Source organism: Magnolia sinica, chromosome 14 (genome assembly GCF_029962835.1).
Source record: "Magnolia sinica isolate HGM2019 chromosome 14, MsV1, whole genome shotgun sequence".
In the NCBI taxonomy this organism is placed as follows: Eukaryota; Viridiplantae; Streptophyta; class Magnoliopsida; order Magnoliales; family Magnoliaceae; genus Magnolia; species Magnolia sinica.
In genome coordinates this window covers 18,439,351-18,456,666 of record NC_080586.1, presented here as the reverse complement: position 1 = coordinate 18,456,666, position 17,316 = coordinate 18,439,351, and the positions used below count along the sequence as shown (strand labels likewise).

Sequence of the window (17,316 nt, the reverse complement as noted above, 5' to 3'; positions counted from 1 at the left end):
ATGTTGAATGACAGTCGCCTATAAGTGTCTTTAAAGTATCCTTTCTTTTCTACAATGGTGGCCCACTAAATTTTAAGCCCGGGTCCAGCCCTCGAACCAAGTTTGGGTCCCTGTCCCCATTGCTAACCTTATCTGTAGCTTGATCTTCTGAATCTGTTCCAGTTGAGGGCTTTGAGTGCTCTCGGCTTTATCCAAGTTGTTCATCATGAGGGCGTCATGGTGTTTATCCATGGCCTGAAAATCAAGACTTGCTGTAGACTGCTAGCCACTGCTGTAATGAGAATCACTTGCTGCTTTTCCTGATACAGCAACACGATCACAACACTCCAATTTGTAGGTTTAACTAGTGATTACAAAAGACACTACTGCCCCTGCCTAATACATTCACTAGGACTATAAAGACTACTGATTTCTAAAAATAACAAATAGCATTGGGCAACCAAACAGTTTTCTAGAGAAATCAACACTCCATGTATCTGAATGAATCTGAAAATACCGGTTATGTAGAGCGGGTCGAGGGCACTTTCATATTCAAGATGGATCAAAGAAGGCCCGATCGGAAGTAGAAGTCATCAAGACCGTCAGAACCTTAAAACAGGCATATCTCGCTAACCTGAATGAGTTACTTGATGTACCATATACGATTTTAGGATAGGACAAGCTGCTTTAGCCAACCAACCCTGGGATTTGTGAGATTCCATAACATCGACAGTTGAAAATCAATTTTATTTGTGTTTTTACTATTTATAGTAAGTTTTAGTTTGATTATAACTCTTCATCTGCTAGGCTTTAAGAGTTGTGTACAACATGAAAAGTGTTTAGAAAAATAAGAAGAATAACATGGTGGAGTCACATATGACCCTTACTATAAATAGTAAATTTACTATTTATATATAATAAGTTACGAATTTTAGGGAGTTTTAGTTGTAGTTTAATTCTGAAACTTCTTCTAAAGCTTGATATCCTCATTTAAAGGGTTGTAAATTTGTTTTTATTATTTATCAATCAATTTATGAATTTTCATGAATACTAATTCCATTATCTTGCTTTTTCCTCATGCCTTCGAGAAGTCTATGTGAGGAGTCCAGAGAAATTTAGTGGATTCAAAGTAGTTATCCTTGAGGAAGACGGTGATCGACCTCATCCCGTTCATCCCTGCGTCAATTGGTATTAGAACGATGATTCCCCTCGGGCCGATGGCAAACAAAGAAGGCATGAATCAAAATTAATCATGTGGATGGTGATACAAGAATTCATTATCTTTCTGAGAGAATGGAAGCTTTCCACCGGGAGAGTCAGTTGACCATGCAAGGGCTGCAGTAACCCTCGTAGATGCGCTACTTCCACCCCAAGCCCTACCAATACGTGAAAAATGGAAAAAAAAAGGACGGATTTCGAGACGGTTCTGAACCGTCTCTAAAATTGCTTGGTTTAAAGACACTTTAGAGACGGCCGTAAACCGTCTCTAAAATTTTAGACGGCCCCTGACCGTCCTTAATATTGTCTTAAAAATTTAAACGTCCAAAAATCATTTAAGACAGTATTGACCGTCTTATATGCGGTCATTTGAGACGGTCATTGGCCGTCCGCATTAAAGACGGTCCTTGACCGTCTTATATGCAGTCTTCTAAGACAGTCATTGGCCATCTTTTACTTGTAATCCGAGACTGTGTCCTTAACCGTCTTTTAGCCTCGTCAAAGACCATCTCTATTAGAGACGGTCCTAAACCGCCTCTATTAGAGACTGTCAAAGACCGTCTCTATTAGAGACGGTCCTCCTAAACTGTCTCTAATGCTCAGGTCCACTACCAAGCTCAAAAAATTTAGGAATTTCGAAAAAAAAATAGTTGAGAAGCTTAGAAAAATAATTAACAATGTTTAAGAAAAATTTAAATTTTGAAAAAAAAACTATAATTTTATAAAAATCTAGATTTTGAAAAAACAAAATTAAGAACTTTGAATAATGTTGATAATTTTGAAAAAAATTCGATAAAAAAATGATATTTTGAAAAAGAAAATTTAAAAAATTAAATAAAATTGTGAAAAAATTGACAAATTGAAAAAAAAAAATATTTTTTAAAAAAGAAAACTAGATTTTGCATTTTGACAAAAAAAATTGAAAAGTTATATAACAAAAGTGAGATTAAAAAAATGATATTTTGAAAACGAAAATTTAAGAAATTAAACAAAATTATGAAAAAATTGACAAATTGTAAAAAAATATATATTTTAAAAAAGAAAACTAGATTTTTTTATTTTGACAAGAAAAATTGAAAAGTTAGATAACAAAAGTGAGATTTTGATGATGTGTTGTATATCCTTACTGCCCCTATGTTTCTCCAACCCATTTTTGGGCCGGGTATAAAAAATTGTGTAGATTTAAATCTTAAGTGGACCACACCACTAGAAAGAATGATAATATAGTACCTCGCCATTAAAAATTATAAAGAGCCCATCATAAGGTTTTATTAATGTTTATTTGCAATCCAACTTGTTAATAATGTAAAGAAGATCTAGATGAAAGTAAACTACAAAGATCAAATTGATCCAAAACTTTTGTTGCCTTCAAAAGGTTTTTAATAGTTATTCATCATTGTTTTGATTGGTATGACCTACCTGAGATTATTGAGTTCTTGTGATTTGAAATCACATCCTAAAATATGATGGAAAAATATATGGACGGTGTCGATATACATAAAATATATCAAGGTGGGCCCTACACGGTTAGAGTAACACCCATGAAGGAGTTACCTAAATAGTGAAATGGTACTATACGGTCACTTCATGGGAACTTCCCATGAGGTCAATCTGTGTGCGCCCCACCATGATGTGTGTAGAACATCAACACCATGCATTTGATGTGCCCCCTTTAAGTCCAAAAATCAGTCGTATATGAAACTCAGGTGGGCCGTAGCATCTAAAACTGTGCGAAGACATCCCTAAATCATATAAAAGCATTTGGTGGGGCCCACATGAGTTTTGGATGTGTATGAAACTTGGTTTGACTCCTCATCCAAGTGGGACACACATAATGAATGGGCTGGATCTATGAACCACATCTAGGTGGGCCCAATAAATGATTATGAATGTTTTAATGGGAGGGTAACCCTCTCAACTATAGTATGTGGTGTGGCCCACCCAAGTCATGGATTGACTTTATTTTTAAGCTCGTGGCCCACCATGGAATGGTGCATCTGATTGACGGGGCAGATCCAAAGTTCAAGTGGACCCACCATAGAAAAGAGTGGGATATATAGTGACACCCACTATTGAAACCTTCTTAGGGCTCGTCGCGATGTTTATTTGAGATCCAATCTGTTTGTAAGTTAATACAGACATGGATGCCGTTGAAACTTGGTCTGATTCCTCATCCAAGTGGGACACATATAATGAGTGGGTTGGATATTTGAATCACAGTTAGGCAGGCCCAATATATGATTATGAATGTTTTAAGGAAACCCTTCTCTACTACATTTAGGTGAGTTACTCATTACTCTTACCAGAGTAAACTCTATGGGGTCCACTGTTGTTTATTTATTTTATCCACTCCATTCATCTATGTTAACAAATAATTTGAGGTATAAAGAACAAAAAGGAAGCATATCGAAAGCTCAAGTGGACCACACCACAGGAAATAGTGTGATTGAACCTCTACCATTTAAAATTTCTTGGAGGCCATAGAAGTTTTGGATCAAGCTGATATTTGTGTTTTGTATTCATTCATATATTTTTGATATTATGAACAACCTTTAACCGTTTTTGGACAATCTGATCAGTCTAGATTAAAGAGTAATAACTTCAGATGTTTAAATCAAAATTCACTCAAATTGTTGATCAATCTTGTTTGTCCAATATCTTTCTTATATGTATCATGATCGGGGCAAGTAACTAGTCAAATTGAGAGTAATGATAAGTAAAATAGAGTGAGTGGACCAGACATGTAAAATGGGTTAAATATTCTAGTCAAAATTGTGACCCAACTTATTGACACCCTGAGATTTTAAGAATTAATGTTAGTAAGTTTTGTGGGGCCCAACATGATGTGTATCGAACATCAACACCGTGCATTTGATAGAAGTTTTGGATCAAGCTGATGTTTTTGTGTTTTCCCTTCATTCATATCTTTTTGATATTATGAACATGTTGGATGGCAAATAAACATTACTGTGGGCCTAAGGAAGGTATCAACGGTGGAAATCATTATTCCACACTGTTTTATGTAGCATGGTCCACTTGAGTTTTGGATTTACCGAAAAGTTGGGATTAACACACATCGTTCATCCATTTTTCGAGATCATTTTACAGAATTATCTAAAAAATGAATCATATTCAAAGATTAAATGGACCACACCACAAATAAGGGGAACAGATTGGCTACTCCCCCTACACCATCCATTGGCTGGTGGTTGGTGCTGTGTGGGCCCCACCATGATGCATGGCCCCACGACCATTTTTTCTTTTTTATTACTTTTGAACCAGTTGGATTTCAAATAAACATTACGATGGGCCTTAGGATAGTTTCAACGGTGGGAATCACCCTCCCGTTGTTTTCTGTGGTGGGGTCCACTACAGATTTTTATCTGTCTCATTCTTTGGCTCGTGACTTAAAATGATATCTCAAAATGGACGGATGGTGTGGATATAACAAATACATCATAAGTTTTTATATTTTTAAAATATTATATATATATATATATATATATATATATATATATATATATATATATATATATATATATATATATATATATATATATAATCATGTGAAGACATGCCTAAAACATATAAAAGCACTTGGTGGGGCCCCACCTGAAATTTGGATGCGTCTGAAACTTGGTATGACCCCTCATCCAAGTGGCACACACATAATGGATGGGCTAGATTTGTGAACGTGAGCCCAAAAAATAATTATGAATGTTTTAATGGAGGGTAACCCCTCTCAACTTTTGTGTTCGGTGGTCTGTGGGCCCCACCATGATGTATGTGTTTCATCCATGCCGTCCATCTATTTTTATAGATCATTTTATAATATTACAAAAAAATGAGTTATATCCCAATCTCGAGTGGACCACATTACAGGAAAAAGTGTTGAATGAATGTCGACCATTAAAAACTTTTTGGGAGCCATAAAAGTATTGGATCAAGCTGATCTTTGTTTTTTCCCTTCATCTGGGCCTTTATGACCAAATCAACAGATTAGATGTCAGATAAACAGTACAATGGGCCTTAAGAGGATTTAAATGATGGATATCCAATCACTATTGTTTTCTTGTGGTGTGGTCCACCTAAGATTTATATCCTCTTATTTTTAAGATAAAAGCCTAAAATGATCTTTAAAAATGGATGAACGGATTGGATGAAACACATACATCATGGTGGGGCCCACAGACCACCGAACACCGGCCACGGGGCTGGTTTCAGGGGGAGTAGCCAATCCGTCCTGCGCGCGCCCACGACCCCAAATCCCTAAATCTCTCCCTCCCTCCCTCTCCCTCTCTGCAATCTGCTCTCTCTCTCTCTCTCTCTCTCTCTCTCTCTCTCTCGTCGGTAGCTAATCCTCGTCCCCCTCTCCTCTCTCTCTCGCCCTCCTCTTCTCCCTTCCTCCCTCTCTCTCTCTCTCTCTCTCTCAACCTGTCAATAGCTAATCGGCGTCCCCCTCTCTCAACCTGTCAGTAGCTTATCCGCGTCCCCCTCTCCTCTCTCTCTCTCTCTCTCTCTCTCTCTCTCTCTCTCTCGCCCTCCTCTTTCTACTCCAAAGCCTAACCCATCATCCACTGACGATGTCCATAGTCTTCCCCATCGGCGGTAGTAGCGGATCAAGTCCCAATGCATGACCGCCCAACCTCCATCAACAACAGCTATTGTCAAATCGAAGGTACTCTCTCTCGATCTCTCTTCCTTTATCTTTGTCTATCTCACTTCCCCTTTCGATTTGGGGATTTTAGGTCTTACAGATTTGGGGATTTTAGGGCTTACAGATTTGGGGATTTTAGGGCTTATAGATTTGGGGATTTTAGGGCTTACAGATTTGGAGATTTTAGGGCTTACAGATTTGGGGATTTTAGGGCTTATAGATTTGGAGATTTTAGGGCTTACAGATTTTAGGGATTTTAGGGCTTACAGATTTAGGGATTTGAGAATCAGAGTAGTGGGCCTGATGGAAAGCTTGGATCCAATCAGGGCAAAACTCAGTTGGTGATTATTATGAAACTTTAATTGGGTTTCATGTTTTCCTGGTGACATGCATAGTTTTGAATTGGGGATGGTGTTGCCTATGTGATTTGTGAGAGGCCATTGATCTGTTTGAGTGTTTTGCTGCTGATTTTGCAATGGGTTTTGGTGATTTTCAATGATTTTGGTCTCTAATGATTTTTCCTTTGATTCTCATGGTAAAGTTGTATTTTGATTTGGGAACTAGACCATGGATGGAGCATATTCGTAAATCACACTTACCAGATAATCCTAACTGTCAAATGCCATTGAATGGGCTGTTGAAAGAACACATTTAGCATTCCAAATTCATCATGTGAAATCAGGTGGTTAAGATCATCAGATCAGTGTGATTTTTGAACTGCTTCCATGCATGCCGTGTTATGTTGAATGAGCAACAGCTTACCATGTTCTAGCTCTTTGCTTTTGAATAATGTTTGTATATAAACCTTTTCGCAGGGCTTCGTGTCCAACAATGGAATGTCCTAGTACTGACTAGCTCCTGTATGCAAAATGCTACAAAATATGGGAAATTTTCATTGTAATGATGATGATTTATTTGCTATTGCACCTGGTTATGACAATTGGTTTGGGTGTTTATATAGAAAGTAATGAGAGATTCATTTTTTTTATGAGTTTTGTTAATAATAAAGCTAGAAAATGTAGCTTTTTGTTTTTTTAGTAAAAACTTTGATACTCTGGCAGAGTGTGATGGTTGATATGCAGGTACTTAGAAATTCCATACATAGTCAAATTAAACTATTCAAATTGTGTAATCCGGTGTAGATTTATAATCGCACGAAAAATAAAACTTCTTTGTTTATCTGAATATTGGATTGGTAGACATTTATTAGACGGCTAAAAGTGAAAAAAAAAAATACAATGCTCCTATTGCCACATATTGAGCTGTATGATTGTTCATTTCAATATACTGATTGATTTCCACCCTTTCTTAGTCCTTTCATTTGTGGTCTTCTCTCATTTTATGGGCTACAGGTCAGGCATATTTTCTATGCTTCAAGGGATTCAATGCTCATCAGGCCCATGACCAGCCTTATACAAACCAAACATAACCAACTGTGCAAAAATCATTTAGTTGTTACCATCCATCTAAAACACCAACCCAATTTGAAATCGTGTTGGGTTCATGTTGAGCAAGTTTCTGTCATGTTAGGTCCGATTTTGAACAATCCCATGTATTTGGGTTGAGTATCAAGGAATTCAGGTTGGCTCGGGTTATGGGTTGGATCCTCTTGAGGTTGGGTTAGGCCTAGGAAAAGAAAAATAGATGAATGAACCTACATTCACACACCAAAATTGTTACAAAAAGTACTAAATGGTGTTTGATCAGCTCACTGTTTGCTATGGTTGTATCTTTTTATGTTGATCCTTTTGGCATGGATTGAAAATCTGATGTGTTGGCATGTCTGCCACCTATTCATGTTAGAATCAAAAAGAATTTTTGACTTCTTTTACACAATCATGCCATAAATGAAGGTTCTTTTTACTTAAAATCTTTTTGTTGGTGTACAAAACTTAAATGGCTGCATCTCACTTGATGAAAGTGCCTTGTTAAAAATAAAATGCTTCAATCTAAAAAAGATTTTCATTTATTTCTTTATCATTTGGTACTCACTAGACACATTTAGGGTCTTTTCAATTTCTTTGTATTTTTAGTTGATGTATTGTCTGTGAAAATTGAACCATACCCATTTTTCAGAAAAAAGTAAAAAAAAAAAAGAGTAGAAATGTCCTTTCTTAAAAAAATAAAAAAACAAACTTTCTAGGGTAATTTAAAGTTAGTGATTGGTTGTCATCATCCAATATTGATAAAAATATGTGGAAAGTGAGAACATCATGCCAAGGATCTGATCACTTTGATTGGGAACTCTGGGCGCATATGGGGAGTGATAAGAGAATTCAACTTAGGCTAGTTACCTCTACATCATATGATTTTGTTTTGAATTACAAAATTTGTGCAGGCAATGCGATTTACTCAAGGTTCTTCAAAACCAATATTCATATCGATTGGACATCGCATATCTCTCGATGCATCTGTCAAGGTTATTAAAATGTGTTGTAAATACTATGAACTAGAGCAAATCCGGCAAGTACAGTTTATTGCTTTGTTTTATGCTCACATAACACGAGTCTGTCTTATTTCAGTTTGAACTTTTTCAAATTTTAGTCTAGTGATTTACTTATTTTAATCGCCTCATTTAATGTGAAATTTGAGGATTTGATTTTCCAAGAGGCATATGAAGTAGCCAAAACTTTTCATAAAGACGGAGTGACTAGAGCATCAGTCATTGCCTGCTCTTAGTATTCAAAAGGTTTCTGAGTACTATTTTCCAACAGTTTCCTATATAATGTTCTCCACGAATCAGAGGTTAGGATTGCTCAACCAATTTGATTTTGGGACTGTGACTTAGCGACAGTAGATTCCACGATTTAGTTGGTTTAACTTGAGTTTATGTAAGACGTGTACAATTTTTGAGTGCCTGTGTCTCTAGCACCATGCCTTGTCTGAGTATTCCCAAAAACGAAAGAAGTAGAAGTTGCAAAACTGATGATATTGCAAGTACCTTAATTTTCTAAGTCTACGTTTGGTAGAAGAACATATGAATTCAGTTCAATCAAGGAAATGACAAAAGTTAATGGTATCACTACAAGAAAAAGGGGCAAAGGCTACAGACAAAAACTGTAGCTAAAGGCTTTTTGCTATGGATATAGTCTGTAGCACATCCGTAACTATTGGTGGTGTAGCTAAAGGTCCAAAAACCAATAGCTACGGATTCAATCCGTAGCGATAGAGATCAGTCGTTACGGACAAAAGCCGTAGCGATAATTTCTGTAGCGAATTGTGGTTACTCCTACAGATTAAATCCGTAGCAATAGATATCAATAGCTACGGATAAAGGGCGTAGCTATAACATCTGTAGCGAAATACACCTACGGCAATAGATTACTGTAGCAGTAGATAGTAATAGCTATGGTTTTCAGAACAATAGCTACGGCTAAAATCTGTAGCTATTTTTTAAAATTTTAAAAAATAAATTATAATAATGGTGCCTATTTCCATTGCAAAAACCTGTTGTTTCCATCTAAGCTTAACGTTGATAAAAATAGGACATAAAATGCAATCAGGAAAAAAAATGATGCATTTATTACAAATAGCAATCAAATCATACAATGCATCCCACATTCACATTTTTAAATAAACAATACTTGACTTTGCTCAACCTATCATAAGAATTACAAAAAAGGAACCTGTTTGAACTTTAGCTTCGACTCCAACTCCAAATACTTCCTATGAAGTTCTTCCATATCCCACTACATTTGAGTAACTCTTTCCCTTTCAATTAAGATGGCTTGTTGCAGGTTTTGTTTATTTTTCTGCTTAGTACTTTCAAGTTCTACATCCAAATCTTTCACCTGGGTAGGCATGTTACCATTTACGAGAGTTATAAACACAGCAATAACCATGTAAAACATATGTAAAGTTTTAATTAATTACAAGACAAGCTAACAGAAAAAGAAAAAGAAAAGAAAAATATAACTTAATTAGCCATCCAATAAATTAAAAAAACACAGTAGTCTAATCCAGATAAAGTAATCCAAGAGATACTGAATCAATGAAAAAAGAAATCCAAACTCACTTGCCTCTTAGATTCCATAAATGTATGGCCCATGACTTTTGAGATTTAGATTGTTGACCAAAAGAGTGGACTACTATGATCTTCCAATCTGGTAGCATTTATATGCGTCAGCCATCAACAAAGAGCACATCATATTGATGGTCCAAATAGGCTTACATGTATGAATAATGCGCCCTGCCTAATGAACCGAAAGGATCTGGCACATGTACACAAAGAAGGTCCCACAAGAATGCACAAGGCAGTGAGAGAGAGAGAGAGAGAGAGAGAGAGAGAGCTGCAATGTGGCCAAGTCACCAAAATAACCAGGCCTAGTCACTAAAATACCAGGGCAAGTCGTGCAACGTGCTGTGCCTCAGCCCTGGATATTCAAGTAGAAAACTGAATGACAGCTGAGTTCTGTTGACATGATCCAGCCAAGTAATACCAAGTCAATGCAAATGAAAGTTAACTCAGAATATGGCTGTTCTGAGTTGATTTGGGTGAGTCCCAAGTCAACCAGCTGAGTTCGCAACAATGAGTCAAAACCATATAAAATGCAATCCTACAAAAATCAGAATGCCAACAAACAGTTGAAAGAGTGATTTTGTAGATGTACGAAGCTAATGAGAAAATGAGAAATGAACTTGCCTGTGTGAACGTTGTTGCATCTGCAATGACAAATGGCACATTCACAAAATGAGCTAATGTTTTTGCAAGCAATGTCTTCCATGTCCTTACAATTAATATTACAGTATGTAAGCAAGATCATGAACCTCAGTCCACGTGAAGGCAAAAATCCACAGATCCTTAAGGCAAGCACCAAGAATAATGTGATTGATAAATGAATTAGCAGACAACCAACACTTCCATGCCTTTATAAAGCAGAGGCCATACCTGAGCCAGTTGGACCCATCAACAATACATTGCGTTTCTCTAGCTCCTCCGAATCATCATCCCTCGTACAATGCAAAACAGTAATTAAAAAATAGAATTTGAGAGAGAGAGAGAGAGAGAGAGAGAGAGAGAGAGAGAGAGAGAGAGAGGAATCGGGACTAAACAGCAAGAAAATAAACACGAGTAGCTTTCCAATTCCCAAAATGGAGAACAGGTGTATGCAAATCAATTGGGTTTAAATATCAGCTTCCAAACAACTTTTTTTGTGTAATTTTATTTTTTTTTTTATTATTTTTTTCAACTAGTTCACATTTAGATGCGTCTAGCAAATACATTGTTCATGGAGTAAAATAAAAACCAGTCAATCAAAAGGCAAATATTATGTTCCATATTCTACTGTAAAATCAAGCTACCTAGATGCAACCATTGCTTGAAATGAGTGTCCTTACTCCTTATGGAGGAATAAGCAAAAAGATCTTATAATCTGAAACACATATGCATAAATAAGCTGCATCAAGCTTCTAACTGAATAACAATGAATCAGATTCCAATAGGACAAATGCAACCATGACCCAGTCGATCTATCCAAATGATGTAGCAATCAGACGGATCCACGACCAAAAACATGTGTAGACAACCTCAAGCCTTTTTTGAAGCACGGCCCAACAAGAATTTGGTCGGCTTGACTCCTTTTCAATGACTGCCAAAGCACGTAGTGCCGGAACATGAAGACCATTTGCAATTATATTTTTTCTTGGAATCTGATTCTTACATTTCCTGAAGTTCTCTTCTCAACATCGAGATTCTAGCAGTCCCTTCTTTCCATCCTCGTTGTCGAGCCATCTTCATTGCCTTCAATTCCCCAATGCTCACTGGAACCACACCCACAAGAGAATTCCCAGACATATTCAACAGCTGCAAGTTACTAAAAACCCCAATGTCGGACGGAATTTTTCCAGAAAATAGGTTTCCAGATAAATCCAAGATCTGAGTGGCATCCAACCATATACAAGCTCCAATGCATATTAAATATACCTGAACCTTGAAGCAATTCCATTGCATATCACTAGCAAACACCCCATTTTTCCTACAGCCACATTCTTGCATATCACTGGCAATTCCATTACATATCACTAGCATATCATTGCCTCTTTATGGAACTTCATATTAAAATTCTACATGATTTTTGATTGCTTGCATGTCTTATATATCAATTTGGATAAAGGGGCTGACTTATTGATTGTGTTTTCATCTGGTCATACAAGGCCAGGTTCTCTCAGAACTTGTGTTTACGAAGGTGCAAGAAAAATCAATGATTAGCCTCCCTGACTGGTATGACTTTATCTTTGTGATTTATATCAAGTTGCATTCACTAATGAGAAATGGAGACTGCTGAACTGTTTTTTATTCAATGATTCTCAATCCACTAAACTAGAAAACCAATGGAAAATAGTGAGGGTCCTACCTCCAAGATGGGTCTCCATTTGTGGTTAGAACCTCAAAAATCCCATTATCAATTGTCAAGATACTGACATCGAATGTCCCACCACCAAGGTCAAACACAAGGATGTTTTTCTCCCCACCTTTCTTCTCCAAACCATAGGCAATGGCTGCGGCTATTGGTTCATTGATTATCCTGGCTACATTCATTCCAGCAATAACACCAGCATCCTTGGTAGCCTGTCTTTGAGCATTGTTAAAATATGGTGGAGAGCACATAAGGAAAATCAAATGAGTAGATGTTCAAGATCATAAGAGTAAATCACATAGATAATCACATATATCATAAGAGTCGAACTCAAAACAGAGTTTATATGTCCAATGTTCCAAAAAAATATTTAATAGTCAGATCAAAAATCAGATCGTAAATCATAAGAAACTATCGTTGTTTGACAATAAGGGATGATGACTAGTCCTGATTTGTGACCTTTATAAATGAGAAAGCTGAAACTTCAACCAACCATTTTGATGAAACCTGCAACTGAGCAAGTGCTGAAAACTGGAGACTATAAACAGACAGACTATCAAATGATACAGGTATGTATCGTTCTAAAGTAGCAATGGTGAAAAGAAGACATGCTTACTTGTGAAGAAACATGAGCCTAGACTGCCACATCCATTGGCTAACCAGTTCTGCAATAGGAGAAAACAGAAGTTAGTTACAAACTCACATTGTTCAAATGTGAGATATGACCCAACACCAATCACAATAAGAAATTTCAGAACTGGCATAGCTGCGGAAATAAAAAGATGGTAGCAATACATGTGGCCCATCTTGTTGAGTGGATAGGATGCCCCAAGATACTATTGCATTGTGAAAAAAAAAAAAAACCCTAAATGAAACTATTGCATTGGATTATGCAATTGGAATTAAAAACCCAAAAATCCAAAACAAACCCAAATCAATTCCCTATTATGAGGCCTTTTACCCATAAAATCCTGTGCAACAAGCACAAGTGTCACCCATTGATAGTTCATCCACTGTACGGTCGGAGACAAGAGAAACCCACCGACCAGAGACGAGAAAGACAGTCGTCCCTATAAAGTTAGGTCCAACAATAGCTTGATGACATTGAGGTGGAAACAGCCTTTGCGCGTGTTTGGATTCTACGATAGAAGATGCAACAGACAAAAGCATCTCAATCAGATATATCGATTATGAACTAACTTAAATAATACCACTCCAAACTAACTTTAGAAAGAAACACCACAGTAAGAAATGCTATATGAGAAGTAATCATGTCAGACACCTTTTAGATAAAACTCATTTTTAGGTGTCTAACAAACAGAGACTTATGTAATTCTCCAGACATTACATAGAATCCATACATAAAACCAAGGAGTTCCAATCCTTCAAAAGGCTGGAGTGCCTGAGTCAGATACTCGGATGCTCAGGTAACATTTCAAATTTATCCTTATATAGACTTTGAATGGAGACAGGGGAGTGAAGACTATAGGTAGTCCGAGCAGGTATCTACAATCATACACATCCCATGTGAGATTGTTCTTGTTTCAAACAACTTTCTAGAATCAGAGTGGGCTACATAAGAGCTATATAACCCACAAGAGAATGTAAGATAAGTGACTGAATAAAAATAGTTACATCCTGAAATGAAATACAATATTGGTTCCACCTGATACATGGCTCAGGTGTCCCATGCGTACCAGCATTGATGTGTGTGACCTGGTGCTATAAACATCAATGTCTAAGTTAGTTAACAAGCACTCACATTTATGGGATCTGGACCGTTTATCTGTTTGGCCACACACAAAGAACCACACCAATCTAATAATCCTAGATTGACCTAATTAAAGTTCCATGAAGATTTTGGATGAGATATGAATAATGTTTAAAGTCCAGTATTGAGTGTGTGTGTTGTATGACAGCAAAACCATTTGAAAATTTTGATAACCACTCGACCTTAATCGAGTTATTTGGATTTGGAGAAAAACGAAAAGAAAACAAAATGGCTAAGCTAGTTTTTCCCAATATTTGTGTATTCATATTACAAGTAAAAAAAAAAAAAAACCCACTTATTTTCCTTACCCAAGAAAATGTGAGGATATCTGCAGTTTCATGACGACCTGTCAATCTTCTTTCATTGCCCTCTCTATATGCATAAATGTGTTCCTTGTGTCGCAGGCCCAGCTTCTCGATGGCTTTCTTGATCACATTAATTCCTCCATCTCTCATCGACTTGGTGTTGACAGATAAAAAATAATAATAATAAATAAGAGAGAGAGAGAGAGAGAGAGAGAGAGAGAGAGAGAGAGAGAGAGAGAGAGAGAGAGAGGAGAGAAGAAGATTGGATGGATGTGTTAAGAGAACTTTCTGCTAGTTCTGTGAAAAAGATGAATGGATAGGCAACATTCTCATGCCCAGCGGGCCATTATCTAATCTAGATAGTGAGGTTAGGAGTTTTTGCCAAAACTCACCTATAGTTTGTGTAAGCACCAGCACCATTCAAATCACCCTGATTTTCATCAAACCAATCAATTAAAGAATATATAGATAGAAAGAGATGCATAAATGACCAATTTCAGCTTCTGGAGCCTACTATAAAAATCAGCGAAATGGATAGTTGGACCCAGCACGATAAAACAAAGGAGAAGGGTATCCTCAAAGCAAAGTTAGAAAATTATCATTACATCCGCATATATGAATTCATAAGTAGTGATCCTATAAAGAATCAGTATCAAGAATCATGAGTAAGCCTATTAAAAAAAATCATTCTCATAGAATCATGAGACAGTGTCATTGTTCGAAATATTAAAAAAATTGGGACCTTACTCAAACTTGATGATGGCCTGAGTTGTCCTCAATCCAAGTCGACCCAAAACTCAGTTGAGAACTTCTATAAGAAAAATCAGGAGAAGAAGATTCCGCTAAAATCAAGTTTCTCAAATTTAATCAACTGTTTGATAGGCCTTTCAATACCTAATTAGGATTTTTTTTTTCTTGGGTTTGTGAAAAACCAAGTTACCCCATGACCCGATGCTTAATTGAGTTGGCTTGACTTAGCAATTTCTAGACACTGTTTGTTAAGTAGTTCTTTTTCCTTTTTCGAAATATAGTAAAAGTATAGACACGAAAACACATGAAGGGTATGGAAGCATAAGATGGAATTTCTTTAAAACAGAAAACAAAGATTACAACAAAGGGAGTCCATCATCAACAACGATTTGTGATGAAAAATGTCCACTTAATAACAATCCCCTTCAGTGTTTGTTCGTAGTGTATCTAAACTTTTTAGTTCCTCCATATCAACCCACCAAGCCTTATCACAATCAGCTAACCCCAATTGAGCCTAAAAATGCACAGCAAGTTCTACACTAGCCTGAAAAGGTTTTTTTTTTTTTTTTTTTGAAAAGTGAAATTTTATTAAGCAAAAAGTAAACAGAACAAGGATGTAAGCAAGAGTGAAATACTTAGTCCAACCTCAGAAATAATGATGATAATAAGTTCAAGGCATGTTTGGATGCTCAAGTGAGCTAAACTACTTGAAATCCAATATAGAGGAAAAAATAATAATTTAATTCACAATGACTCAATGAGGAATTTAATTCATATAGAGGAAAAATAACTTATTTTAATTCCAGGTGCTTAATATTGGAAAACAAATGACTCAGTTTCAGTTTGTGGAAGTCCCTTCTTATGAATGGAGTGGAGCTAGCTGCACATTGGTCGTTTCCACTTTAATGAATCAAATATCAAACCATTGTCATTCTCTGCAACTAAGCATCTGAATGCACCCTCAGGTAATGCTGATTTCTTGCTATAAATCTTTCAAATACCTTGGGAGAGCAAGAAGCAATGAAACTCGAAATGGTCGCGGGCAGATATCAATGGATCAATCCCATCTTCACTGCTAAATTATCAATGGATCTAAAACACCATGTAAATATATTCACAAAAGCCAGGTTTGCTAATTACAATACACTGATATAAGGCATCTTGTCTTCATGCCATCAGATGTGCCAACATGGTACACAGGTCTGAGATCCAAGCCATCCACTAGGCAAGTCATATCATGTAAATAAAATAGCCAACAAATCAAGTTGATCCAGTCATCAGGTAGGCCCCTAACAGCGAAATAGATGGATTGCTCCCAACTTTTCTTAAGCCATCAGATTATTTCTAAACACATGGCCCATGTTAGAAGGACCCAACTATAGACATCTACAAAAAGAGAAGAGTAGAAGACCCAAATTGGAACATGTGGTGGCATGAAATTGCAATGGCTGGTACTCATGTCGGAATAGCAAACGTTCCAATGGGTGTGTGCTCATGAACAGCAGATAAATTTCTAGAAATTTATAGGAAAATCACATCACTGCCCATAAGCAACAATTCCAGGTCTAGAAACCAAAATAAGAAGCAAACAAATAATTTTAACAAAGAGAATGAACCAAAAGCAGAAAAGGAATAGAAGAAACTGACCCAGCTAGCATCTCTAAGTCTTTTTTTCTTCTTCTTTTTTTTTTTTTTTTCAGCAAATCCGTTCGATCTAATCAGATCCAAATGCGGCCCACCAGATTGAACAGATCCAAATGCGACCCTCGTCTTCTCTGTCTCTCATCTCCAGTGACCACCATTGTAGCCCGTGATTGCCGAACCCATCCACGCAGACATCATCGTGAATCCATCTCCGTCCCTCTGCAATGGAAAGAGAGAGAAGAGGAGCTTCACAGGCGTGTGTGTTCTTCATGGCTGATGCATTAGAGAGAGAGGGAGGAGAATGAATCAATTGAATCTTTTCACTTTTTGTCCATGTTTATGAATCAATTGAATCATATCAGTTCCATTGTTAAAATAAGAGACAGGGAGATAACCCTTTTTGAGCGCGACTTTGTTTTCAGCGCGCGCCCAAATTTGGGCATCGTCCCACGAACGGACTATGGACGGTCCTGACAGGGGCTCTGTGGGGCCCACCATGATATATTTGGTATATCCATTCCGGCCAATAATTTTATTAAATTATTTTAGGTTATAATATCAAATTTAAGGTAGATTGAAGGCCTAAGTGGACCACACCATAATAAACAAATGTGATTTAATATCCATGTTTCATAC

At 36.8% G+C, this 17,316-nt stretch overlaps 1 protein-coding gene across 3 annotated transcripts; it reads right to left on the bottom strand.

Moving 5' to 3' along the window:
- Window positions 1-11,947: 11,947 nt before the first annotated feature.
- Window positions 11,948-16,979, bottom strand: LOC131225853 (luminal-binding protein 4-like). Of its 3 annotated transcripts, none has more exons than XR_009161592.1 (3): window positions 16,684-16,979; window positions 12,827-12,875; window positions 11,948-12,422 (listed from the first exon to the last, which is right to left on the bottom strand). XR_009161592.1 is itself a non-coding variant. In XM_058221451.1 (3 exons), exons 1-3 carry the CDS (start codon window positions 14,434-14,436, stop codon window positions 12,367-12,369), a joined length of 252 nt encoding a protein of 83 aa, XP_058077434.1. In that variant the 5' UTR covers window positions 14,437-14,484; the 3' UTR covers window positions 11,948-12,366. The 3 variants fall into 3 exon arrangements, 2 of the variants coding, with proteins under 2 accessions (XP_058077434.1, XP_058077433.1); XM_058221451.1 differs by lacking the exon at window positions 16,684-16,979 and adding an exon at window positions 14,290-14,484; XM_058221450.1 differs by lacking the exons at window positions 12,827-12,875; window positions 16,684-16,979 and adding an exon at window positions 14,290-14,483.
- Window positions 16,980-17,316: the final 337 nt, after the last annotated feature.

Excerpts from the sequence above, each read along its gene's own strand:
- LOC131225853 (XM_058221450.1), bottom strand. The coding sequence starts at position 14,436 with ATGAGAGATGGAGGAATTAATGTGATCAAGAAAGCCATCGAGAAGCTG. Across the intron at positions 12,423-14,289 it reads ATATCCTCACATTTTCTTGG|GCTACCAAGGATGCTGGTGT; the intron begins GTAAGGAAAATA and ends GCTCAAAGACAG.